The sequence below is a fragment of the Pseudochaenichthys georgianus genome, chromosome 24 (genome assembly GCF_902827115.2).
Source record: "Pseudochaenichthys georgianus chromosome 24, fPseGeo1.2, whole genome shotgun sequence".
Lineage (NCBI taxonomy): Eukaryota > Metazoa > Chordata > Actinopteri > Perciformes > Channichthyidae > Pseudochaenichthys > Pseudochaenichthys georgianus.
The window spans coordinates 17,586,875-17,612,087 of record NC_047526.1 but is presented as its reverse complement, the minus strand read 5'-3'; the positions used below and the strand labels follow the sequence as shown (position 1 = coordinate 17,612,087).

Below are 25,213 nucleotides of genomic sequence, written 5' to 3'. Positions count from 1 at the left end.
TCAGAGATATCTGTCAACATCCATGTTCCAGTCTTTAGAGTAGTTATCATATCATGAAAATAAAGGCATTTGTGTTTATTTTTAGTGAACATATCACAATTGGAAATAAGGATCAAACATTATTGAGCTATGTCATGATCTCCTCTTTGGTTGTGAGTTAGGGGTTTTGATAGCTGTGTGAAAAGTAATCCACCAGTAATCTATTTTTAATTCATTCAAAATGTCTGAGGATAAAAGGAAATGCACCTAGTCTGGTGACTACATACATTGCCTTAGTATTTTAAAATATGTTGACTGCCATCAATCAAATGACGGCATGAAATAAGACAAATCCCTTTACATTATTATTCTGATGCGTGGCTGAAACGTTTACAAAGAAAACAACCAATGTGTGCCTGCAACGTCAGGCGCTTTTGTTAGCAATCAGCCAATGAATGGCATTTAGAGGCGGGACAACATGGCCGGAACTAAATATACAGCAATTAGCCTGTTAGCTCATGTGGTCTTAAAACTGTAACCTAAACTCCGTTTATTAAGAAAATAAAGACTGTTTACACTCAAAGGAAAGTGTCTTCAATTACATATTAAACCCGTCTTTACGTTTACTGTACAGCATTGCTTTAAAAGTGTCACAAAAGATGTGTAGTTGATGTTACCTTAAAATGCTAAAGATTGCCACTTGCTAACTTGGCTAACAAGTAAACATGCTACATCAACTAGCCTTACACACTCGTACACACTGAAGTTATTGAAAGACAGCGTGTGGCGAGGAGCCTTACTGTTAGACCTAAACGGCAGGAATGAAGAAGTGGAACTGGAAAGAAGGACAGCGACCGTACAAGCGACGAGGTGGTGGACAACGCCATGGATGGTACAGGGGAAACCGGCAAAGATTAACACAGGACGAACAGTCGTAAGTGATAGTATATTGAAGCTTAGTTCTGTTAAAGAATGTGATATGTGTTCAATAGGACAGGGGTTGTGACGTCAGTAAGAGACAAGGTGTGTTGCGTTCACAGGTCTGGATATAATGAGGAAGGGCCGTCAATTAGACCACCTCAGAGGAGAAATGAAAACCACCAGTCCGCCTCTTCCTCGTCTTCCTCTTCTTCCTCCCCATCTTCTTCTTCCTCCTCTAAGACCAGCAGTGCTGCACCAGGTGAGAACAACTGACCAACATCTTCCAAAATTGAAAAACAATAGCACATCATTGTATTTGTTATTGGCAGTAAGCTGTCATTTTATAAAGACTTGATCAGAAAACACACAATCCTTTATAGGCTACCCTTTATTTGGACTACTTGCACCTTACTACAGAAATATCCCAGGGATACAAACATGACACCTAACCTAAACTATCTGTATTTTAATCTATAATACATGTATTTTAAGTATTTCAGTATTTGTATGCAATTGTCTTGTATTTTGTTTTTTGCAACTTCTGTTCTATGTACTGTGCTGCACTGTTAAAATATAGATGATAAAAAGGTCTGTCTCTTATCTTAAGAAAAGATAATTATTCTGTTAACAACATAATCATGGATGGCTGTAACTTGAATTACAAGAACAAAAGGTATCCATGCCTAATTTCATCACCCGGTTCTTTTTCCAGAGCTTCCTGGGTTCTACTTTGACTTGGAGAAAAATCGCTACTTCCGCCTGTTGCCCGGACACAACAACTGTAACCCGCTGACCAGAGAGCAGCTGAAGGAAAAAGAAAGAGAGAAAGAGAGAAACAAGATGCTGGCGGAGGATGAAAAGCCCAGGAAAGTAAGTCCGCGGAGAGGAAATTAAGGCAATTCTTCTGAAGCTTTTAGCGTTTATGAGGTTGTTTCGTGTGCTTGAAGCTTCAGTTACAATTGTTTCCCTTAATGCGTGGGTTTGATTATTGATCATGTATTATCTTCTTTATAGAAAGCACCAAGAAAAGGACTGAACACTTCACTTCTGCTGCAGAAAAGACACCTTGGCATGTTACCTGAGAACTCGTATTGCAGGTATCGCATCGCACTGTTCTCAATCAATGTTGAACATCGAGCTGTTTCTTGTATCCTATCCACAGCTGTAATACATTAGAGAGAAAGAAACCAACCAAACACAGTCAAACTTTAATGATAATCAGTTCTGTATGTGCTGAGGGAGTTTTCTTTGCGGCATTGCCGAGCCGCTAATCATGATGCAAATAGTTTTTGACGAGTTGGAAAACAGTCATAGAGGAACATGCTATAACTTATTTAGGATATTGTGCCAATATTGTGTCAGTTCTAATTGTAAGAATTAAACTGATACAAATGCAATTAGATACGGTTTTTTCTTAACATTTCCATAAATACATAAAAACATGAATAAGGATTTGCAACTAAAGGTTATTTTCCTCATCGATTAATCTCCCATGTATTTTCAAGATTGATCAATTACTTATTTGATCTACAAAATGTCAGAAATTGTGAAAAACATCCATCCTAGTTTCTCAAGGTCTAAGTGTCCAAAACTCAAAGATATCCTTCTTAAACATTATACAAAGCATAAATAATCAGGTAATGATATTTGAGGGACTGAAATTGTAATTTTAGGCCAGTTTTGCATGAAAAATGTACTTAAACCATAGTCGATTATCAAAGTAGTTTGCGATGATTTTTCTCTTAATCGATTTATCAATGAGACAATTTATAGTCAGTTCTAACACAGGCATTGTGGCGAGGAGAAGAGTTATTGATTTAGTTGAGATGATTGTCCTTTCATGTTACCGTGGTTACTGTGTGTCTCCAGGCTGGTGCATGAAGTGAAGGTCAGTGGAATGAGACGCCACCAACTAGAGATCCAGAGCACGGACAACAGCAACCCCAACACAGACAACTTCAGACTCATAGTGGTGAGAACACACACACGCACACTACACACCCAAACCAGTCTCCACCACGTCTTTTTGTCCGGTCGGGTCTTGGAAGACCGGAAGCTGTAGGGTTCATAAAAACATGTTCTTACTCAATATCAAGGCAAGGCAAGGCAAGTTTATTTTATATAGCACCTTTCAACACAAGGCAATTCAAGGTGCTTTACAAAAATGAAAGACATTCAGACAAAGGCATTTAAAAACAGTAAAAGTAATAAAAGAAACATTAAAAGAAAAAATACATGAATAAAAAGTACATGAATAAAAAGTTACAGTGCAGTTTAAGATATGAATAGTTCACACAGAAGTTCCACTTTACTGATGAACACAACAGCTCAGTTTCAATTAAAAGCAGCGACAAAAAGAAAAGTCTTCAGCCTGGATTTAAAAGTAGTCAGAATTGCAGCGGACCTGCAGGTTTCTGGGAGTTTGTTCCAGATATTTGGAGCATAATAACTGAACGCTGCTTCTCCATGTTTAGTTCTGACTCTGGGGACAGAAAGCTGACCAGTCCCTGTAGACCTGAGAGATCTGGATGGTTCATAATTTAGCAGAAGATCAGAAATGCATTTTGGGCCTAAACCATTCAGTGCTTTATAAACCAGCAGCAGTATTTTGAAATCTATTCTTTGACACACAGGAAGCCAGTGTAAAGACTTCAGAACAGGAGTGATGTGATCCACTTTCTTAGTGTTAGTGAGGACTCGAGCAGCGGCGTTCTGAATCAGCTGCAGCTTCCTAATAGATTTTTTAGTGAGACCTGTGAAGACACCATTACAGTAGTCCAGTCTACTGAAGATAAAAGCATGGACAAGTTTTTCCAAATCCTGCTGTGACATTAGTCTTTTAATCCTAGATATGTTCTTTAGGTGATAGTAGGCTGATTTAGTAACTGTTTTAATGTGACTGTTGGAACTCAGGTCAGAGTCCATGACTACACCTAGATTTCTGGCTTTATCTGTTGTTTTGAACATTGCAGACTGAAGCTCAGCGCTAACTTTTATATGTTCTGCCTTGGCTCCAAAGACCATTACCTCAGTTTTGTCTTTGTTTATCAAGCCACGATTATTGTTTTAATTTAAATCGTATAATGTCGGACTTTTTTTGCCGTCCGTGAGGCAAATAAATGGGGCTCAGAATACTGAAATCTGTATATATATATTTTTTTATTGAGTCGGGCACAATGACTTTACATTTATACAGTCAATATTTTTCCCTTTCCCTTTCCCCCCCTCCCCTCCCGGTCCTAGCTAGTAAAGTAAATAAATAAATAGATACATATATAGGTACAAATAAAGTAATGTAAAAGATAATATTAAAAGAAAATTAATAGATAAGGAAATAAAGATGCAAAGGCTATACTGTCTTTAGTTTTCCTCCTCATCATTCGCTGGCCAGGTAGTACTCCAAAAATGGCAGTTTCTGCACATGGTGTCAATACCACGTCCAAGGCCTCAACAAGGTGTTTGAAAATGCTTGTCCAGTATCCTTGTAGGCGAGGACAAGACCAAAACATATGAGTCATGTTTGCTGGTGAAGTGTGACATCTTTTACAGGTATCCGTGACATTTGGGTATATTTTGGAGAGTTTAGAGTTGGTGTAATAGATACGGTGGACAACTTTTAGTTGTATAAGATTGAGCCTGGCACAGGACGTATTGTTCACTCTCGCTAATGCGCCATCCCAGACATCATCATCTATTGCTTGGACTAGTTCCTCTTCCCAATCTTGTTTGATTTTACCAAGAGATGTTTCTGGGAGACGGAATTGTAAATTCTTGAAATCAAACCTTTTTCGGTTGTTAGTGTCCAGAATTGGGTCAATTATTGAATCCGGAGGGATATTGGGGAAGGAAGGGTTATTTAGTTTAACCCAGTTACAGACCTGGAAATAGAAAAATAGATGAGTGCCTGGGAGGCAAAATGTGTCATAGTTGGCTAAAGCTACCGAAAACAAGGTAATAAAAAACTCGTTTGGAACAGAAACTAAAAATGAATTACCAGCCTGCATTATTACAGACTCGCAAACTCTCACTGACAAATCGGCCATTCTCAACTGCTTTAATGAACATTTTATTTCATCTGGTTCTTTGTTTGAGTCCTTACATTCGGACCCTGGACAGAACGTTGATTCCTCACCACCTCCATCCCATCCCGTGGCTCAGCCATTCAATTTCACTTTTATCGAGGTGATAGAGGTCCACAAAGCATTGCAGAATCTGGATCCACACACATCGGCACACCGGACAAACTTCCTCCTCATTTTCTTAAATTAGCAGCAGACTTTATAGCTGAGCCGCTTACTTATCTTTTTAATTTAACTCTTTCCAACAATGAGATTCCTAACATATGAAAAATCTGCATATGTTCTTCCTTTACTGAAAGGAGGGGATCCCTCATCTGTTAATAATTATAGGCCAATTTCAAAATTATGTGTTGTAGCGAAGGTCCTTGAAAAGCTTCTCAGTGAACAACTTAAATTATTCTTGGACACAAATGATATTTTGTCAGAGCACCAATCCGGTTTTAGAAAACAACACAGCACAACTGTGCTGCTGCTATTAAAGTGGTGAACAACATAATTGAGGCATTGGACTGTAAAAAGTATTGTGCAGCTCTATTTATTGATTTGTCAAAGGCATTTGACACAGTTGATCATATCATCCTGGCGGAAAGACTTCACAGTATCGGCTTATCTAGGCATACTGTTGGTTGGTTTTTAAATTATTTATCAGCGAGAGCCCATTGCGTCCAATTTTCTGGGTCCTCTTCTTCCTTCCCCCCGATAGCAAAGGGTGTGCCACAAGGTTCCTTATTAGGACCGATTCTTTTTACCATATATGTAAATAATCTATGTAATAATTTAGCAAATGCTTCTTACCATTTTTATGCAGATGATACTGTTATTTATTGTTCCTCCGCTTCTATAGAGCAAAGTCTAGATTTCCTCCAGTCTGCCTTTGATGTCATGCAAACCCATTTATATCAACTAAAGTTGGTATTAAATGCTGAAAAATCCAAAGTGATGATATTTTCAAATGGCAAAAAGTTACCATCTATTCTACCCAAGATTTGTACTGCACAAGGGACTGACATTGAGAGGGTCACTACTTTAATTTAATTTAATCACTATGGGGGAATTCAGGTCCATCTTAAAGGACAGAGAACACGACACCATTGGTAGATGTGAGTGCTCGTATATCCTAAAATCGTTTTAAATTTTGCCAGTTTTGAATGATTTTTAATGGTTTGTTTTACTTCGCATATTGACTGGCTAATGTGCCATTTTATTTGTGTTTTACTGCTGTATTTGTCTGCCTGTCATGTCTGTGTTTTATCTGTTGTAACTTCTTACATGCTGCCCTTCTTGGCCAGGTCACTCTTGGAAAAGAGATTTTAATCTCAATGAGTCTTTTACCTGGTTAAATAAAGGATATATAAATGATGTAACGGTCCCTTACTCTGATAAGACCTAATCTCTGCCACATGAAGGCCCCATCAGTGTAAGGGGGGAGAAAAAGATGGTTGTTGCGAATGGGACTATGAATAGAGGATCCATAAAGTCCATGAGCCTTTCTAAATTGGGACCATATTCTTAGGGTGGAAACAACAATCGGGTTATTCGAATATTGAGTTGGCTGGCTGGGTAATGAAGATGTAAGCAAAGCCAAAAGTGAGGTATTAGGACAGGATTTTGCTTCAAGCTCACACCAACTCAATGTTGGCTCCTTAGTCCATAACATTATTTTGTGGATATTGGCTGCCCAATAGTGGTGTCTTATGTTTGGAAGCGCCAATCCTCCTGTAGATCTGTGCCTTTGTAAAAGCTCTTTCCTAATTCTAGGAGTCTTCCCTTGCCATAAAAAGAGGAGATTAGTGTGTCTATTTTACGAAAAAGTGATTTGGGTAGGAAGACTGGCAGACATTGAAAGAGGTACAGGAAGTGAGGGAGAACGTTCATTTTGATACAGTTTACCCTCCCAGCAATAGTTATATGTAAATTATTCCACCTTTCCAAATCAAATTTGAGCTTGTCAATTAGTGGTGGGACGTTGTTTTTGTAAAGGTCTGAGAGTTTTCCACTTATATTCACACCTACAGTAAGTATTTAAAATTACTCCTAGACATCTTGAAGGTGATGAGTCTATCGGGGATCTGAAGGGCCAGGTCATTTACAGGGAAGCACTCACTCTTGGAAAAGTTTAGCTTGTACCCTGAGAGTAATTTAACCTAAGTGAAGCCAACCGAAGGAGTGGGCACGACAGTCTGTTGCATTGTTGGAGAAGCCTGTGACCTAAGATTTTCAACTACATAATTACTCTGTAGCTATGTTATTTTGACAATAAAGAACCTTGAACCTTGAGATGGTTCCGAATCGAGTTAGCAGATCTATTATCTGAGGAATGGTAGATATAGGGTTAGAAATGAACAATAGTAAATCGTCAGCGTATAACAAGAGTATGTGTTCTGAACCATATCTGGTCATTCCTTGTGTAAAGCTGGCAGATTTAAGCGCAATTGATTGCCATAGCGAATAGTAACGGGCTTAGAGGGCAACCCTGGCGAGTACCTCTACCTAGTGTAAAATATTGAGAATTCATCCCGTTAGTACTCACTGAAGCCTTGGGTATAACAATGCTATCCACGACACAAATTTGGATCCGAGGCTGAACCTCTTAAGGGCCTTAAATAGAAAGCCCCACTCCACCCTGTCGAACGCTTTGAAATCTGTATTTTTAAAATATTTTTTTCCTTCTAATTTGTTATTCTTTTCAAAATATTTACTCAACCATAACACACAATTATCCTTGTTTTTATTTATTTGTTTAATTCTATAATCTCTGGCTTTTTTTGGCGTCCTTCAGGAAGTGAATTTCAAAATAAAGTAACAGGACACAGACGTAGGCCTATATGGGACATTTCGAGCATCATTGCGATACACACCCACTGAACTGATTACCCAAGATCCTCAGCTGTGGTTAAAGTTCGGTGATTGGATGTTTTAGCCGCAATGCACATTGGGATATGGTTTTAATGCGATATAAAATGTGAAAAACATTTCGGAGTTTAGGATTGCCGAAGACTAGGGGTGTAACGGTTCACAGAATTCACGGTTCGGTACATACCTCGGTTTGGGGGTCACGGTTCGGTACGGGTTCGGTACAACAAGAAAAAGTTAAAAAAAAAAGTCCCAAATGCATAAATCCAGGTTTGTTGTTATTTATTTTTGAACAGTAGTGCAAGTTTCAGTTTAAAAATAAGGAACTCTAACATTTTGAATAATTAACTGTATTACACTGTTAAAAACAAACCACAAACAGTAACACACACACTCAGATGCCCAGATTATCTATATGGCTGATGTCAAACAAAAAGGTTCAATAAACTGTAAAACTAAAAAGAATGTCTTGAAATGTTACATCATGAATAATAAGAAAGTGTTTCAAGAGCGAATAGCCGTTGAAATATATATGCCAATAGCTTCCGTTATTTCTTTTGGTCTCTCGGCTTTCATGTCTATTGGCTTCTTAAAAACAGCGGGGATAAACTGTTGAACTGCTGTTGTCTTTTGCCGGGCTCTGGTGATTGGCAAATCTGGGTGATGCCTTCTGATATGATTTAGCATGTTTGGCGTGTGTTACCATTAGCATACCCCACCGCTGTCTAACAATGCCGATACACCGTCCTCGTCCGATCCACCACTCGCACTCCATCGTTATTGTAGTCCACAGGGAACCCGAAATGTTCCCACACAGCTGATTTAAAAGAAGCAGGTGGGTTTTAGCTCCTGTGTGTTATCTGAAATCGCCATACTAACTTTTCTTCTTCTTGTGTTTTGTTCGTTTTGTTGTGTTTTCTTCTTGTTCTTCATTTGCTGTTTAAGGGCGGCTGGCAAACAGCTTTTAGGCGCAATACCGCCCCCTGGATTATAAATAGTGTAATGGATACTGCCCTGAATGACAGACCTTTTTCCCACTCCCAAAAAAACGCGTATTCGAACCGTGACGCCCGAACCGTGACGCCCGAACCGTGACGGTACGGGACGAATACGGATACCGTTACACCCCTACCGAAGACACTACACTAGCCATAATCCTCAGCTATCGTTTCGGGCTACAGTTCCTTTGCTCGACAAACCCCGTGATTAATCTTCAAGCTCTGGGATTGGATGTTAGAGTGGCAGTGCGCCAAGGTTACGCCGAGCGTCAAATAGCACTTTGAAATGGAACAAAACCGAACGGGACCAGCCCCGTTTTCTTATTTAAAAGAAGACCTTAACCTAAAGTATTCTTTAATGTTTAAATAAAGGTTAATTTGTTTTTCTGTTTTGCACATCCTCCTATTAATATCTTTGTACATCCAGCACTAAACTCTTTTATTGTAGAGATCACTTACAGTATCTTCTTGATTTTTTATATTCTATATTTCTATAATTGACCTTCTACATTCCCCCTATTTTATATGTACTCTTAATATTTTCTTCATCAAATATAACTTATTAAAAAAATAATAGCGTGCTTTAACCACTAGGCGGTGCACACAAGGTACACACAGCATACAATGCCATAATAACTTTGTATTATTAGTGTAGGACACTTATGTATGTATAACATCTGAAGATGTGTAGTTTTATTCATGTTTTCACATAATTTTACAGGATATTGCGATATTATTTCACATGTTTTACTTCTACACATTAATATCTGATTTGTAAAACATCAAAGACAGAAACTAAGGTATATCCGTCATTTAATGGTAAGCTATTGAAATTGTGATTCCATAGATGTGTCTCCCATCACCCAAATCCCCTGACTATTCTCTCAACTCAGTATTTACATTCTGATATTCAAAGAAAATCAGTAATATCTTTTAAAAACTACAAGTCCTTTTCTATCAGCTGTGCACCGTTATGGTGTAAATACAGACTATCTACCAATTGGATCAAATATAAAAGTCAGCCGAATTAGTGTTGATACTGCAAGGAGACGTATTGTGTGAAGAGAAATTGAAGATGTTTTTTAATTGCTGATATATTTATGATCCACGTCACGTATTCAGTTTCGGTGGCATTTCTTTCAGTTTGTCCAAAGGTCTTCTCATCAGGGCTTTATAAATGAAGAACTACGGCAGATCTGTAATATGTAATGCAGCCGAACCATGTATTACAATGCCGTTATGTGATGACTTCCAAAGAGAAAAGCAAGCTATTGTTATTTTATTTTGAAATTCAGTTCCTGACGGACGCCAAAAAAGCCAGAGATTATAGAATTAAACAAAGAAATAAAAACAAGGATAATTGTGTGTTATTTTTTAGTAAATAACAGTGTGTTATTTAGAAAATAATAACAAATTAGAAGGAAAAACAAGATTTAAAAAATACAGATTTCAGTATTCTGAGGCTCTAAGCCCCATTTCTTTTCCTCGCAGACGGCAAAAAAAGTCCGACATACGATTGAAAAATAAAACAATAATCGTGGCTTGATATTGAGTAAGAACATGTTTTTATGAACCCTACAGCTTCCGGTCTTCCAAGACCTGACCGGACAAAAATATGTGTTGCAGGCACGAAACACACTACCAATAGAAATACATTGCTTTTAAAATCGTTCTGTGTGACACGAAAAGAAGGAGAAAATCGTGTTGGTGAACACGAATCAATAGATTAAATGTCGTGACTATAACACGAAATGCCGTGAGACTGGGTTGACACACCACACACCAAACACACACACACTAAACACCATACTCATACTATATATTTTAGCCATAATAAATGTTTTCTAGTTAATTTAGAGGAGTAAATCCTTAGAATATGTTTTATATGGACTAATACCTCAAGAATAGACTAAAAACGACAAATATTTATTAAATCTGTTGCTGGTGGTGAGTAAAAAAGCTCTTTGAAGGAAGTGGTTATCACCAGATACTATATCCCCAACTTTAAACGCATGGATGGATATGGAGAGGATAGCATCATCAGTCAATCAAAAACTGGAACTTTTTGTGTCACAATGGAGAAACTTTTTACTGTTTTTATTTTATCTTTGTGTAAAAAAAGAAAAAGGCATTTCGGACAGACAAAGTTAAGATGTACAATTACTATATCTTGAAAAAACACTGTAATTGTTTGCTGCCAAATGTCAATACAAAATATATTACAAAAAAAAAAAAGGTTTTGTCTGGACATCTTTTGGAAGTCAAACCTTTTCTTCTTCTTCTTCCTCAGGGGGACTCAGCATGTGAGCGGGTGTTCACGGTGAACGATGTGTCACACGGCGGCTGCAAGTACGGCATCATGAACTTCAGCAGCAGCAGCCGGGGGTCCCTGTCTGTGGAAATGTGCGACAACCTCTACTTCACAAACCGCAAGGTGGGAGCTTTACACCAGTGCTTCTCAAAGTGTGGCCCCCTAGTGGTCCGTGAGTATATTGGTACAATTTCACATTTGAAATTAATTAATTAATTAATTAAAGTTTTCCACACTCTCGCGCGAATATTTCCGCAATGGAGCGAGCTTAAGTTTAACTATCAATTGCATCATATAGCCCAGCGCAACACCTTCATCACACATGTTGGCACCAGTTTCAGGCGATTTGTAATCTGTTCTAGAAAAACGATGTGTTTTTGGATATTTGTGGAGTTAGGTGGTCCGCGAGTGTTTTTTTATTGGTTAAGTGGTCCTTGGTATGAAAAAGTTTGAGAAACACTGGCTTACACTGTCTGCAGACCAATGTTCCACCTAACATTTCAAGAAATCCCTCTGTATTATACTAAGATAAATCCAATAAGCTTAACATTTGGCTGTTTCAGGTGAATTCCATCTGCTGGGCCTCGGTCAACTACCCGGACTCCCACGTTTTGTATCCTTTTTCAGCTACTGTAGTTTTATTTTTTTATAATTTAACATGCCTTAAAACACATGTGCAGCTTTAGACAACACAAGTATATTTCCCTTGACCTATCTGACCGTCAGGCTGTGTCTGGTCGGAGCGGCGGACACCCCCGGCTGCGTCAGTTTACTTCCTGCTTCCCTCTTCAGCAACTCCAACCCAGGTTGTACTGAGTAGAATCCTATCAGGTTTCTCACGCTATTTAGGACACTCATATTAGCCTACTTTGTTTTAAAAACACATTTCATGTTGTTTGTTTGCATCCACATTTTAACATTTCTCCTCTCTCCTCAGACCAGCCCGGGATGCTGTGTAGCTTCAAGATATCCTCCGCCTGGTCTTGTGCTTGGTGCCTCAACCCTCAGTTTGACAAGACCTTTAGCACTGGTCTGTATTCATCCTCTTTCAACTCATGATAATTATAAGCAGATCATTATTATATCCTGCTTCTGTAGAGGCGTACATTTGTTGGCTTGTATATAGCTTTGGAGTGTTAAACAATCTATTAAATAATGCTCTATATGTTTGGATGGAATAAATGTACAGCAACACATGATTGCTTTGGATTACAGTCATCGGGAGAGATTGTTGCCTATGTGAGAGAGCATATGTTCCCAGAAAATGTTGTGTTATCTGATCAGGCATACTTTTCCTTTTCACAATCGTATTAATAAAAGAAAATGATGTGTTCTTGCATGTGATGGCAGGCCTGTCTCGAAGGGTGATTGTGAAAGATGCCGAGACGGGACGAACGCAGACGTACAGCACCGGTAGCGATGTGCTGGCTCAGCAGTTTGCCCTTAGGGTGAGTCATCTGATACATTCAAGTGATGAAATGACTGGTAACATGCTATAGTTTGGCTTGTGACAAAGGACACTGTAAGAGAGAAAAGAATGGACCCTTAGCCGCTTTCACACCAAGTACTTTGCCGTACTTAGTTCCCAGCACTTAGTACCCCCATGGAACTAAGAGCAGATCGCGTTCACACCGGAATAAGTTCCCTGAGGGAAGCCGCTGACGTCACTTCTTCTTCTTCTGCTTTGGGTTTACTGGCAGGCCGCAAACAAATTCACAGCGTATACTGCCACCCGAAGTCCCCGGCCGGAAGTCCCCGGAGTTGGGGACTGGCTTCAGTAGAAGCTACTGGGACTCCCAGCAGCTTCTACTGAAGCCTTCCGAGTAAATCGCCAGAACGCCTACGCCTCCTCATCACTCTACCGCTCCCATGTTTTTTTTTGTGTTGCCATAAGTTATTCTCTCTCCATTGATGCGCGGGGCTAATAATGCTAATGCCAGCAAATATAATGGCGGCTTCACAAAACCTTTCAGAGTTTTACGGGGCGTAGTTTAAAATTCGCCCAGCCAATCAGAAATTGAAACTTTTTTCTTCCCATGAAAGTAGCACCTCTCTAGCAGGCACTAAAAAGGGGGTAAAAGTTCTCATGAACTAAGTTCTCTTTTTGGTGTGAACGCAAAATCCCAGGAACTATCGGAACTAAACTGGAAAAGTACGGGGAAAAGTGCTCCGATGTGAAAGCGCCTAATGTGAAACACCTCCTTTTTTTTCCCAGGACCCAGTGCTGTTTAACGGTTGCCGGTCAGGAGAGATCTTCAGCATCGACCTGCGGCAGCGCGGCCGCAGGGATCAGAGCTGGAAGGCAAGCCGCTTCCATCAGGAGTCAGCCATCACCTCTGTGCGCGTCCTGCAGGATGAGAACTACCTGCTCGCTGCTGACATGCTGGGCCAGGTCAGGCTATTGGCTTTACGATTAGATTTTGGGTTCTGATCGTTGGTACGACATTAAGTTGTAAACGGCTAGTATGTTGATGATGTTTAGGTCCTGAGATGAGGCTAATGACACAAGTGGAAAAAGAAGATAACGAAAATAAAATAAATATTGAAAATAATGGTTACCATACCATATCCTTTATGAAAAGTGTGTATTTAGTTGGTGACAAAAAAAAAATCCATTATGCATCCCTTCTTAAAAAAATGTCAACCCACATGAATGCTAATATTGCTAACATTGTGTTTTTCTTGAATTCTGTGCAGATTAAGCTTTGGGATGTGCGTGCGACAAAGCCTGTGCAGGAGTACAAAGGGCACTACAATGAGCACGCCTACCTTCCCATTCATGTCAACGAGCCAGAGGGACTCTTATTGGCAGGTAGGAGACAACACAACATGCTCACATCAACACACTGTGGCTTTGAAAATGCTTGCCTACCAGGTTACACCACTATGCGCTAGGGCTGTGCAATTAATCGTATTTTAATCTGGATTACGATTTTGGCTTGCAGCGATTATTTTTGCTGCATTCCAGAACCGCAGTGACGCGTCCTAAAACCCGGAAGTAAGTTAGCATTTTTACCACGTCCGGTTCCTTCGATAAAAAGCAATGCATTTTCTCCATAGGATTTTGGAAAATAGCTGGAAATAAAGTCTGTGTTTGACACAAATTGAAGAAACAGATCACGTTTTGTTCTACGACATTAAATACATCAGCAGTGACCCCGCTGGTGATTTTTGAAGAGTTTACGTGTCTGAAAAACGATGGTTGTTACCGAGTGGCTGAATAGGACTACAGAAGTTGTCCAGGCCGTTTTACGTCATTACACCGAACACATAAAAGACTCCCGCTAAGTCTGTTTGCCCTGTTCTGCTTGAAAGCAAGTACCTGCCTCCTGCAAACTGTTCAAACAAGCGCTTCAACTTGTACCATTTAGAATCTGTATGTTTGAATATGGATCTTAAGTTGGCGTGACGTTGGAGCAGCGACCCTGCTGTAGTTCCTTTATAGCATAACGTTAGCATTTTGCTTCTTGCGACTAGATTTATGCTTCGAAAATTATAAAAGTAGGATAGACACGTGGATATTATCCGGCTGAACAAAACATGTTCCCTCTCTTAAATGTGTGTCAACCACAGACCTTATTTCGAGCTATTTTCCAAAATCCTATGGAGAAATTGCATTGGTTTTTGACGAAGGAATCGGAAGGAGTTTACATCCGGTGCAGTGGTAAAGTGCTATTTTTATAAGTGGGGAGTGGACCTAACACCATCCAGGGTGATCCGCCGGCACCTCATGATGTTTAGTAGGTTGTGGAAGTGCGCTCCAAAATATTTGTTTATCTTCTTTGTTGGTATATATTATTTCGATATTATTTATTTAAATGTAGATATAAATGTATAATTTATTTATTATTGGTTTTTCAGTTGAATTATACTTAAAGTTCAGGGAAATCAACTGTTAAAAACATACTGTTCAAATTATTATTTTTATTTGTTTTAAAGTTCAATAAATTGATGTTTTCAAAGTCAATTAATAATCGTGATATCAATATTGACCAGAAATAATCGTGATTATGATTTTTGCCGTAATTGCACAGCCCGCGCTGACATACTGTACTTAGTGCAAGTCAACATGCTCTTGAGCCAGTTAATGATTAATGTTGCTTTCCGACCAGATTGGAAAGAGAAAAAACGAATTATGATTTTCCTCCTCTGTTCCTTCCCCAGTCGGTCAGGATTGCTACACCAGGTTATGGAGCCTCAAAGATGGCCACCTATTGAGGACTATTCCATCGCCCCACCCGGCCGCAAACGACATGATCCCCAGCGTGGTCTTCTCCTCCAAGCTGGGCGGCTGCAGGGGGCTCCCCGGCCTGCTCATGGCCGTCAAACACGACCTTTACTACTTCCCGTACAACACCGACTACCAGGAAGGAGAAGAGCAGCCAGCCAGCTCCGTATGAAAAGACTGAAAACTGACGAATCTTCTCAAAACAAGGAGTTTTATTCATATACAAAATCTTTAGGTATTTTATAAAGAAAAGGTTTGGCTAGTATGCAGTTCATGTACACAGGTTTGCTTCCATATAGGGGGTTACAATCAAGTCTCGATGGGTGGTTTTTATTATGTTATTGTAATAGACGTGTGGCATACATGGCAATTACCGAACTTAAGAAATCTGTAACATTTACAAGAAAAAGTGCCCTTACTTAAGAATTGGATGATTTTTTTAATATGTTATTTAGGATTTCTTTGATCTGATTTGAAAAGGATGGTGCTGCGCTCATAATGTAAATCAACACCATGTCTTATTCTAAAGAAATTATTGATATCTAATGCTTTGTATTTGCTCCTAAATGACAGAGAGACTGAGTTTATTACATACTGTATGAGCGTACATGTGCATAAAGGTATTGATTTGTTCCTTTTGATATTTTGTATTCATTGAACATCTTTCTCTGAGACAGGGACAGTAATACGATTCCTATTAATTCAGCTTATTTGTGGAATTGGTTGCCAACTCTCCCAAACAGTCACTTAAAAAATCAAATCCAGTCCTCACAACGCCCTAGTGTTCAGTCGCAATTGTCGTTCATTGTCGTATTTGTCAGATGATTGTACAGTACAGTCTCAAACGTTGCTCCTAGCTACACAGCCTGAGTAGACAGAGTAAACACTCTAAATATTTTCCTTGTTTTGAGGGGCCAGCCTCAAAGAGGTTTTCAAGTTATTTTTTTTCATGTTCCATATTGCTACTGTGAGCCAGCCACTCTATACAATCAGTTCCTGTTGCAGATCATCAGATGTCTATTGTAAGCAAATAGTACTTTAACATAAAAACAACACACGCTTTTCCAAAAAAATATCCCTATTAGGAAACTTTTTCCCCTTATATGTATATTCTATGTTAAATTTAAACAATGTGGACAGCGTTATTAAGGCTGTTCTGATCTGCCCATTCAAATCTTATTATATAAGAAGTTAAGTAATTCTATAAGTAGGAATGCATCTCGATGTTACAGTACATTATTGGCTTCTGATTGTTCTAATCCTCTTGAAGAAGAGGAGGGAAACTGCTGTAACTCCATTTAAAAAAGGACCATAATTCATTTTGGTGGATCATTCTTTCAGGGTTTCTCTGAAGTGCTATAACCAGGGGCTCCAGCGGAAACATTCTCAGGATAAAAGTGCTTACCCGGGATCAGTTTAAGACGCATCTATTATCTAACAGTTCACACATGTAGCCCCAGACTAATTATAATAGTACTAGTGGGTCACACTGGGAGGGATTGTCATAGGGGTTGTACTGTACATCAGTACACATTTTAAAAGGATTAGGGGTACATGGATATTTACCGCACTCAATTGTAAGCATTAACACTTAAAACTCACTTTCATAAAACGCTAGCAAGCAGTTTTATCTCTCCTTCCTTCTTGATATTCAAGTCTTACTCTGTCTGACATTCTTCACAGTGTAAAATATAGGCATATTTAAGTGAAGGAACATTAAGGGACTGACGAATAGTTTTGAAAACCTGCCACAGACAGTCTATTGGCAGCCAAGAAATGCCTCTAAAAGAGGAACTGAAGCCTTTTAGCCAATTTCCAGTTTTCTGACAGGCGTCCTCAAACAGCCTCCTCCTCTGCGTCCTGCTAGAGCTCCCCTGGTTTTTGGTTGCAGCCGGTGCAGACCCTCACCGGGTGGTCCCAGCCGCGGGAGGGCACGGGGCGGCGCTCCTGAGAGCAGTCGCCGCACACGCCCTGTCCACAGGAGCGGCAGTGGTGGATGGAGAGGCGCGGGGAGAACTCCTTCTGGCACTCGCTGCAGGAGTGGATGTCCTGATCTGGGACCCAGTAGGCCGGGCGGGCGGCGTCCTTCACCAGGCCTGGACGCACAGGAGAGGGGGTGGGGTTATTCTAACAACAGCCGGGTGCTTCAGTTAAAGCTGTAAGAATACTCTATCGCTAGAGGAAATTGGATCTTCCAACAGTTGTTCCATTTGAGAAAATATTAGCATCAACACAGAGACGTTACATTTAAAACGTGTACATTGTAAAGAAAATAATGCGCATATTGTAAAGTGGTGGAAAATAACTAAGTGCATTTAATCAACCACTGTATTTTTCAAGTGTTTTGTCATACTTATACTTTACCTGAATATTTCTATTTAATGCTATTTTATGATTCTTCTCCATTGCAATTTTGAGAGAAATAGTGTGCTTTTTACTGCATTATATTTTACTTGATTTATTACAAATAAAATAAATACATTGGCTCAACATTGACAAACTATACCATTAAAGTGCTCTTAGATGTATTTGTAAGCCATAACAACTGTAGTATAATAAGTTAAAATACTTTGGAAAGAGCAATTGTGCATCAGTACTTCTGATAGTTTAAGTACATTTAGCTCAAAATACTTCTGCACTTCTACTTAAGTATTTTTGTTCTAATATAGGTATTTTAAGACAAAAGTATTTCTACCTATAGTGGGTCGATTCCCCTCCCACCACAGATTGTTTTTGATAATCGACCGATATAATGCTCACCCAGAGGGATGTCGATGGCCCCCACTACAGCTCCTAAAGTGTTCTGCACCGCCTCCCCCACCTTCCTCGCTATCAGGGTGCCTCCCTCCTCCTCCAGGGCAGCGTCCAGTAACTCTGCAACAAGCAAAGATGTGCACAGAAATTCAGGCACTCACATAATGTTTTAAAGAGCAACATAACTTAATTATAATTAAGGTAACACACTATTATTTCCGTGACCTAGACAATTCAATACCAATATTTGGAAATATGGGCTGCTTTCTCAATCTTGATTTTAAGGACTACATTTTTTGGAATAGGGAAAGTTGTCTTTGTAGCTAAGAGCTTTGGACTGTCTCAGACCAAAAGCAAGGCAAGACCATTTTAATTATATAGCACATTTCAATCATTCAGTCATTTCAACGTGCTTTAAACCGAAAATATTACAAGCATCCCCTTGTGTGTTATGAAGCTTTTTCTGCATGTAAACGGTCTGCAAAGTGACAAACCCTCAAAGTACTCCCTCTAGCGAGTAAAACTCAGAAAAGACCTGTCTGTGCTGCCCCAGATCGCCTCGTTGGAGATTTCTCTTTTTCCACACACACACACACACACACACACACACACACACACACACACACACACACACACACACACACACACACACACACACACACACACACACACACACACACACACACACACCCCCCCCCAGCATCCCCCCTTCCCGTGTCCATTCGCGATGTTTCGCTGTCTCGCAGACCCCACGCAGGAAATGAACCCAGCTCACACTGTCCGCTCCTCGCAGCGAGCCCCGCAACGTCCCGCCAACACGGCACCCAGACCCCACGCAGCATTCTCATCTGTTTGTCCTTACTGGTGTCATTTTCTGGTTGCCAACGCCATTGTAACACATAATCACTGATGTCCCACTGTAACGGTGATAGACCATAGTGGTAGACTCATCAGAACAGAGTGGGCGAGCTGACCAATCAGAGCACAGTGGGCTCACAGGGGGGGGCAGGAGCTCCAACAAGCCGTTTAGGACAGAGAGTGAATACACATACTATACAGAGATGCTGTCTGAGAAACCAATGTGAGTTTGGAACATTGCACAATGTAAATCTATTCTAGTATACCTCAACAATAATGATCAGTAGAAATGGCCATAATATTGGGCCCTTAAACATAGTGTAACTTTCAAAATCATAAAAGCGATTCAAAAGTCAGAAGAATAAATACACAAACCAGCTAAAACAGAATAGTAATAACATATGATTTGTTAAATGGTGCGTAGACATTAAGTCCTATGTTAAGAGGGATTTACCAGTGGAGATTTCTCTGTTGTGGAAACACGCGTCACAGACTCGGACAGGCGCGAGCCCCCAGCCTCTCTCTGGGACCGGGCGGGTTTTTGAGGAGCAGGAGTCACAGAAGCCCTCTCCACAGGCACGACAGTGGTGCTTTGTGTCGTTGGCCTGGAACTCTTCCCCACATTTAGTGCATTTCTGCAACACAAACAGCGAAGATAACATATGTGTATACAGCCAGCAGTTATACTGCAGATAAGGCCACATACAGAAAAATATACGAAGGGCTGGGCCACTCCCTAGAGGTATATTGCCTCATAAGTTAAGTTTTAAGTTAGCAAAATCAATCAGATGTAGGTCAATGATGCTTGTGAGTGTTGGCAGCTCATCCCTTAAAACAGAAGCCTCAGATTGATTATAATAAGGAGAAATAGGAAAGGGTGTATTTCAAGCTTGTTATGTTAATAAGTCATTGGGCTTTTTTTTTTGTATAAGATATGTTAGAAAATGTTTCCAACTTTATTTGACTGAATTTATTTGAAAAGTGGTCTTGCATGCATACTACTGTGTAATATATGTTTACATTCATATTTAAGAGGTACAATATAAGACAAGCACAAGTTTAATTTGTGGGCCATATTCCATATGGGGCCGTAGTTTGGACACCCCTGCCATAGAGGATAAGATGATGTCTGTCTCTATAGGAAAACTATGTGCAGTTTTAACAGCCGCAATTAATTGTAAATTGAGAGATTAAGTTGCGCACCGTGATGAGGGAGTTTGGAGTCCAGTAGGTGGGAGCGATCTGGTCGGTGAGCCAGGAGGTGACGGCTTTGGCCGGCTTCACGCTGAGTTCCGACACTGACTGAGAAATGTATTTGACTCCATCCAGCAACCTCTGGGCAGCGTTGTTGTTGTCTTTCAGAAAACCGTCAGACTGAGAAAAGGCAAGAGGAGAAAAAAAGGTTGAGTGAGATACAAAGGAATACACTAGCTCCTATAGATCATACTTTCAAAATATTGTTGGAGAATCTTAATTTGACATTTGTTGTGTACATCGTCAGTTAAATATAAAAAAGTTCATAAACCACATTGGGTAATAGTTTCCTAGGCATCAACATATAGCCCACTGTAGCCTTACCCCGGGCCAGATGTGCTGGATCTCTGTCCTGACCACTGTTTCCACTGGGTCCTGGTTCCCGTACCAGTACTGCCTGCTTCTGTAGATCACTGCACAGTTGGGGCACTCGATGACATACCTGGTACAAGACAAAAATATTTCAGTTTATAGGGGACAGATTGTGTTGCCTATTGTTTTTGGTTTTATGGCAGAATAAGTACCATAGGGTCCCATTGTGGGTGTCAGCTTTCCTGCATTAGTGATCTGTTAGGCTGAAGTCATAAGTAAAATAAACTACCTTTATGATAATATAACAGCCTTTAGTGCATATAAATTATATTAGTTGGTGATTGGTCTCCTTACTTTAATAATGAAATAAATAAATATACATACATTTTGGATCTATTCCACTTTTGCCTATTATATCTGTGTGTTTAAGCATACATTACCAAGATGGATAAAGGCATGGATTTTGTTTGTTTTGGATTCAGTTTAAGGGAGGATTCAGACATCAACCAAAGCCTAATTTTACCATAAACATTTATACAACCATCCATTTAAAAAAAACTAGACATAAGCTAATTAAAAAGCATAGTTGTGCGCTGTTTGGGTAGGAGAAGCTCATAAAGTAAAGCCTTTTGTTCTGGATTGTTCCCTCTTCTATAGTTCAAGTGGGTTGATCACAGTGCCAGGCAGACATTTCCGACCGTCTTCCTCATGGTTCTGTGGAAGCCGGACTCACCCAGACCAGGCGTAGATGGCCAAGCCAAACCACGGTGAGTCAGACGAGGCTGTCGTTTTGGGAACCACTATGACCTCCTTCCCTCCTTCATAGCAGGCCTGAGAAGTTTTAGAAGAGACATTGAGAATCTAACCACGCAGGTAAACTTCAACATGTACAGGCGTGGCATTGGGGCTTGAACTCGCCTTGCAGGTGTAGATGCGGTTGTCATACTGTGCAGAGTAGCGGCAGCGTTGTTTGGCTTCGTGGTCAAGTCCTTCCTTGAGGTGATTCATGCTTCTCTTACAGCCTGAACTGAGAGTTAAGGGACAAAAGGCCACATTGTAGGGGGATATTAATAAGGGGATAAGGGGATATTTTGACAACCATTTCCTAAATTCATTTATCGTCCTCGACAGGCAACAAATATAAACAAGAATTACTCTTCCAAATCCAAAAACCAGAGTGCAGTGATGTCACCAAGTTTAAGTCTGGAACTGCTCCATACACAATGATTTGGGAAATGTGTCATAGATGACTATGAGAGCACTCAGGGGAATGTGTCATTCAAAAAAATGTTGGTTACAAAATAAAAAATACAGCTTTCCTAGGCCATTCAAATGGCATATCGGAATGTACTGGAAACGGCGGTGTTCCCCTTTGATGTTGATTCTTTGACGGTGTCTTTTAAAAAACATTATTCATAAAAACCTAAAAAATACTTAAATGATTTACACTGTTGTTATTTATAGATGCACCAGAGGAAAATTAAATGCTAATAAAGTGTTTTAAATTGTCACAACAAATAGATTTGGCCGACTTTAACTTTTTGTCCTTCAATCAAAGCTTAATTTTCAAGACTCATTGAATGAAACTATGGAGGTTTGTATGAGAACCAGGGCGAAATGAAAAGGTCTAAAAACGTTAATGAAGTGCAAAGGTGGCAGCATTTAGAGAGACACGTACCAACAGCTGAGGCAGAGGCTGGAGCAGGTGAAGTACTCATCCGGGAAGAACGAGTTACTGGCCATGTGTTCATCGGCTATCTCCCCACTAAAGCGCTCGCTCAGGGCCTGAAAGAAGGAAATAAAGAGACAGAAAGAGTCAATAAAGCTGGCTGTCAATATTGACATTTAAAAATGTGTAAATACATAACACTAGTAGTTTCTGAGTACAATCAAGGGTCTTTACCTGCAGGGCCTTGTAGATGACGCTGGCAGAGCGTGGTGAGCGGGTGGTGTTGTTGTCCAGCTGCTGCTCAAGGCTAAGAAGCAAACCGCTAAAGTCTGTGGGAGGGTTGTAGGTGCGAGTCCCACGGTAATGGATGGAGCTGAACGCTTCTGGAAACAGACCCAGCTTCCTGAAACGCTCCTGGAGAAGACGCTCCACCGATTCTGAGGGTTTGTCTGGAGATGAAGAGCAAAACAGAAAGTGAAGGTGAGAGAACATATGATTCTTTTGACAATCTTTTTCATTTCAGTACATTTAAGTTAAGTTTAGAGAATTAAGAGGGTGACATGTACCTGATCCGAGTAGCTTGGTGTGGACAGTCTCATGAAAGATGATCACAGCAGGGCCCAGAGTGGACAAGGGGACGTCTAGACCACAGCGGGTGGTGGTCGCTTTCAGCTCTTTGGTGAAGTGTTTCAGGTAAGCATCTGATGCATCGCCGAGGAACTTGAAGAGATCGTCATGGAGACGGTCTGCATGGGTTCGGTAGATGACCACATCACAGATGGCCAGGACTTTAAGGAGCAGGCGCGTTCGCTGACCCTGATTTGCTCCTGATGAGAACAAAATATAATAATGTGGTAGTTTTAATGTGTGTCAATTGAGGAAAAACATGCCTCCCAGTACTGATGTTTATTATATGGTATTAAAGGGACAGTTCAACCCAAATTAAAAACACTTTTTTCTTATACTATTTGTATCAACCTAGATTGTTTTGGTGTGCGTTGCTGAGTGTTGGAGATTAGTTCTTGCTAGAAACCTGCGCTAATTAAAGTGAATGGGGATAGCCTTTCTTCAGTTCACTAAAGGTTTTACAAATGTTAGTGCTGAACCGCCTTGCAAACGTATAATTGTTTAGTTTGGTAAAAAGAAAGAAGTTCCTACATTAACTGCCCAAAAACAAAGTCCTTAGATCAGCTTGAGTAACCAGTTCATGATTTTTGTAATGAGATATTGCTGTTGAGGTTTTATTAATTACAATTGAATTTCTTTGGGTGCTTTGAACACGAAAAGCCAAGTGTCATCTAGATCCATTGGCAGGCCTCTCTCAAAAAATGTGTACCTCACACCAAAACAATCTAGAATGATAAATAGCATTATAGGTAGGAGAGAAAATATGCTGGGTGAACTGTCCCTTTAAGCTCTCCCATTGTTGGTCCCATACCAGCTCCAAGCAGTCCCTCTGTGTCGATGACTACCACCCGGTGCACAGGGTCCATAGCGGCCCACACCCCCACGGTGCAGGACTCCTGGGTGGGAGAGGTCTTGAAGACTTCTCGTCCAAGGAAGAAAGTATGGTTCAGGGTGTGGGACTTGCCCTCCCCAGTGTTTCCGAAGATGGAGACCACCTTCAAGAGCTCGTCTGACTTGCAACGCAGTCTGCTCACAAAGTCTTCCACATCCTTCACCTGAGAATCCACAAAAGATCAGCCTCATTCTCAAAAAAATAATAATAATCTGGAGATGTCAAACTATTTGCTTACAAGTATTTACCTGCATCTCCTCCCTCTCGTCCACCAAGATGAAGCTGGACACCTTTTCCAGCTCGGCCTTCAGTATCTCCATGTGTGACTCCCCTGCAGCCAGGCAGTTGTCCTGGGGAGCTGTTGCAGGAGGGTAGGGAGTCAGAGGGTGCTTCCTCTTGTTGACCCCACTGTGGGTGCGTTTCTGGCAGTCCAAACACAGGTTGGTCTTGCAGCCCTGGCAACGCACCCCCGCCCTGAGCCGTCCACCGTTCACGGGGCAGCTGCTGTCCCCCTTGCAGGAGTCACAGAACGGGACGTGGCCGGGTGCGATCCGTACCCGGTCGTGGTTCCTCATCCTCTCCTGGCGATGGAGCTCCAGCTCGCAGCGGGCACACTGCAGGCTGCCGCATTCATCGCACTCAAACGCAGCCTCTTCTGAACCCCCGCAGGCGTAGCTCTCCTGACAGCCTAGCAATGTGGTCATCCCTTTATCTACAGCTGGACCTTGACCACTCATGTCAAAAGAAATGACAGGTCAGTGGTACCCCTCGGTTACTAAAAGCAAGCGGAATAAACGCAACGTGTCGGTTCAGTTGAGGAGCTGAAGTGATGCAATCTTTGTTTAAACTCTGTAAAGAGCCATTTAAACAAAAACTAGTACTAGTACAAGTACCATACTGTCAAAAAGTAGTGAAATGTTAAGCTTATTACTGCTTACCAATAAGGATATTCAGTCAGTAGTTAACGGGAAGAGTTATGCATTTAAACGCCCTTGTTCGGACAAGTGAATTACTTTGTTTTGGCACAACAGTTTGCTAGCTAACATTAGCTGCCCTGCATCCCCTGTCTTGTTTTGGTAATGCTGCAGCTAACTTGTTTATGACAAGTTGCTATTTTAAAGTAGCCCTGTCAATGTGAGCCATAATGTCTTAAAAAACACGTTTTGAAAATCAGTAATACATATTTTTAGTTGGTCACTAGCCGACACAAAGAAAGACACTTTCTGAAGAAACAAACAACCTTCGTTTCAGTCGACTGACCTAGCAGTGGTTACTAGTAGTCCAACGGACGACGGCTAACTAAAAGGCTGCCTCCACACAGTCTAAAACCGGACACGTATCCTGTCTAACGCACACAGCTGACTGCCACATACAGCTAATGTTGTGAAGAAAGTTAGCTTGCAGGGCTCTTCTGTGTCAGACCACTGTAGATGTTGTTGCTTTTACATCAGCTGATCGGCTTGTTTTTATCCAGAGTT

The 25,213-nt window shown here is 40.6% G+C and overlaps 2 protein-coding genes across 2 annotated transcripts; one reads left to right on the top strand and one right to left on the bottom strand.

The window, feature by feature from the left end:
* Window positions 1–435: 435 nt before the first annotated feature.
* wdr21 (WD repeat domain 21) lies at window positions 436–16,010 on the top strand. Its single transcript, XM_034075330.2, has 13 exons — window positions 436–913; window positions 1,020–1,159; window positions 1,613–1,770; window positions 1,915–1,997; window positions 2,770–2,872; window positions 11,121–11,264; window positions 11,705–11,754; window positions 11,868–11,947; window positions 12,079–12,171; window positions 12,492–12,589; window positions 13,357–13,533; window positions 13,839–13,953; window positions 15,306–16,010. Exons 1-13 carry the CDS (start codon window positions 801–803, stop codon window positions 15,539–15,541), a joined length of 1,590 nt encoding a protein of 529 aa, XP_033931221.1. The 5' UTR covers window positions 436–800; the 3' UTR covers window positions 15,542–16,010.
* On the bottom strand, window positions 15,564–25,203 carry zfyve1 (zinc finger, FYVE domain containing 1). The gene is made up of 12 exons (XM_034075328.1): window positions 23,984–25,203; window positions 23,655–23,898; window positions 22,783–23,043; window positions 22,451–22,665; window positions 22,226–22,332; window positions 21,466–21,574; window positions 21,281–21,378; window positions 20,560–20,677; window positions 20,185–20,355; window positions 19,436–19,616; window positions 18,130–18,243; window positions 15,564–17,465 (listed from the first exon to the last, which is right to left on the bottom strand). The coding sequence occupies exons 1-12, from the start codon at window positions 24,470–24,472 to the stop codon at window positions 17,233–17,235; spliced, it is 2,340 nt and encodes a 779-aa protein (XP_033931219.1). The 5' UTR covers window positions 24,473–25,203; the 3' UTR covers window positions 15,564–17,232.
* Between the last annotated feature and the right edge of the window lie 10 nt (window positions 25,204–25,213).

What these genes read in the sequence shown, in the direction of transcription:
- wdr21 (XM_034075330.2), top strand. Translation starts at nt 801, where the DNA reads ATGAAGAAGTGGAACTGGAAAGAAGGACAGCGACCGTACAAGCGACGA. An exon ending in TGACAAGACCTTTAGCACTG is followed by an intron (nt 12,172 to 12,491) that starts GTCTGTATTCAT and finishes ATGTGATGGCAG; the next exon opens with GCCTGTCTCGAAGGGTGATT. An exon ending in AGAGGGACTCTTATTGGCAG is followed by an intron (nt 13,954 to 15,305) that starts GTAGGAGACAAC and finishes TTCCTTCCCCAG; the next exon opens with TCGGTCAGGATTGCTACACC.
- zfyve1 (XM_034075328.1), bottom strand. Translation starts at nt 24,472, where the DNA reads ATGAGTGGTCAAGGTCCAGCTGTAGATAAAGGGATGACCACATTGCTA. An exon ending in ACCGCATCTACACCTGCAAG is followed by an intron (nt 21,379 to 21,465) that starts GCGAGTTCAAGC and finishes AAAACTTCTCAG; the next exon opens with GCCTGCTATGAAGGAGGGAA. An exon ending in CAACAGAGAAATCTCCACTG is followed by an intron (nt 18,244 to 19,435) that starts GTAAATCCCTCT and finishes TGCTTGTTGCAG; the next exon opens with AGTTACTGGACGCTGCCCTG.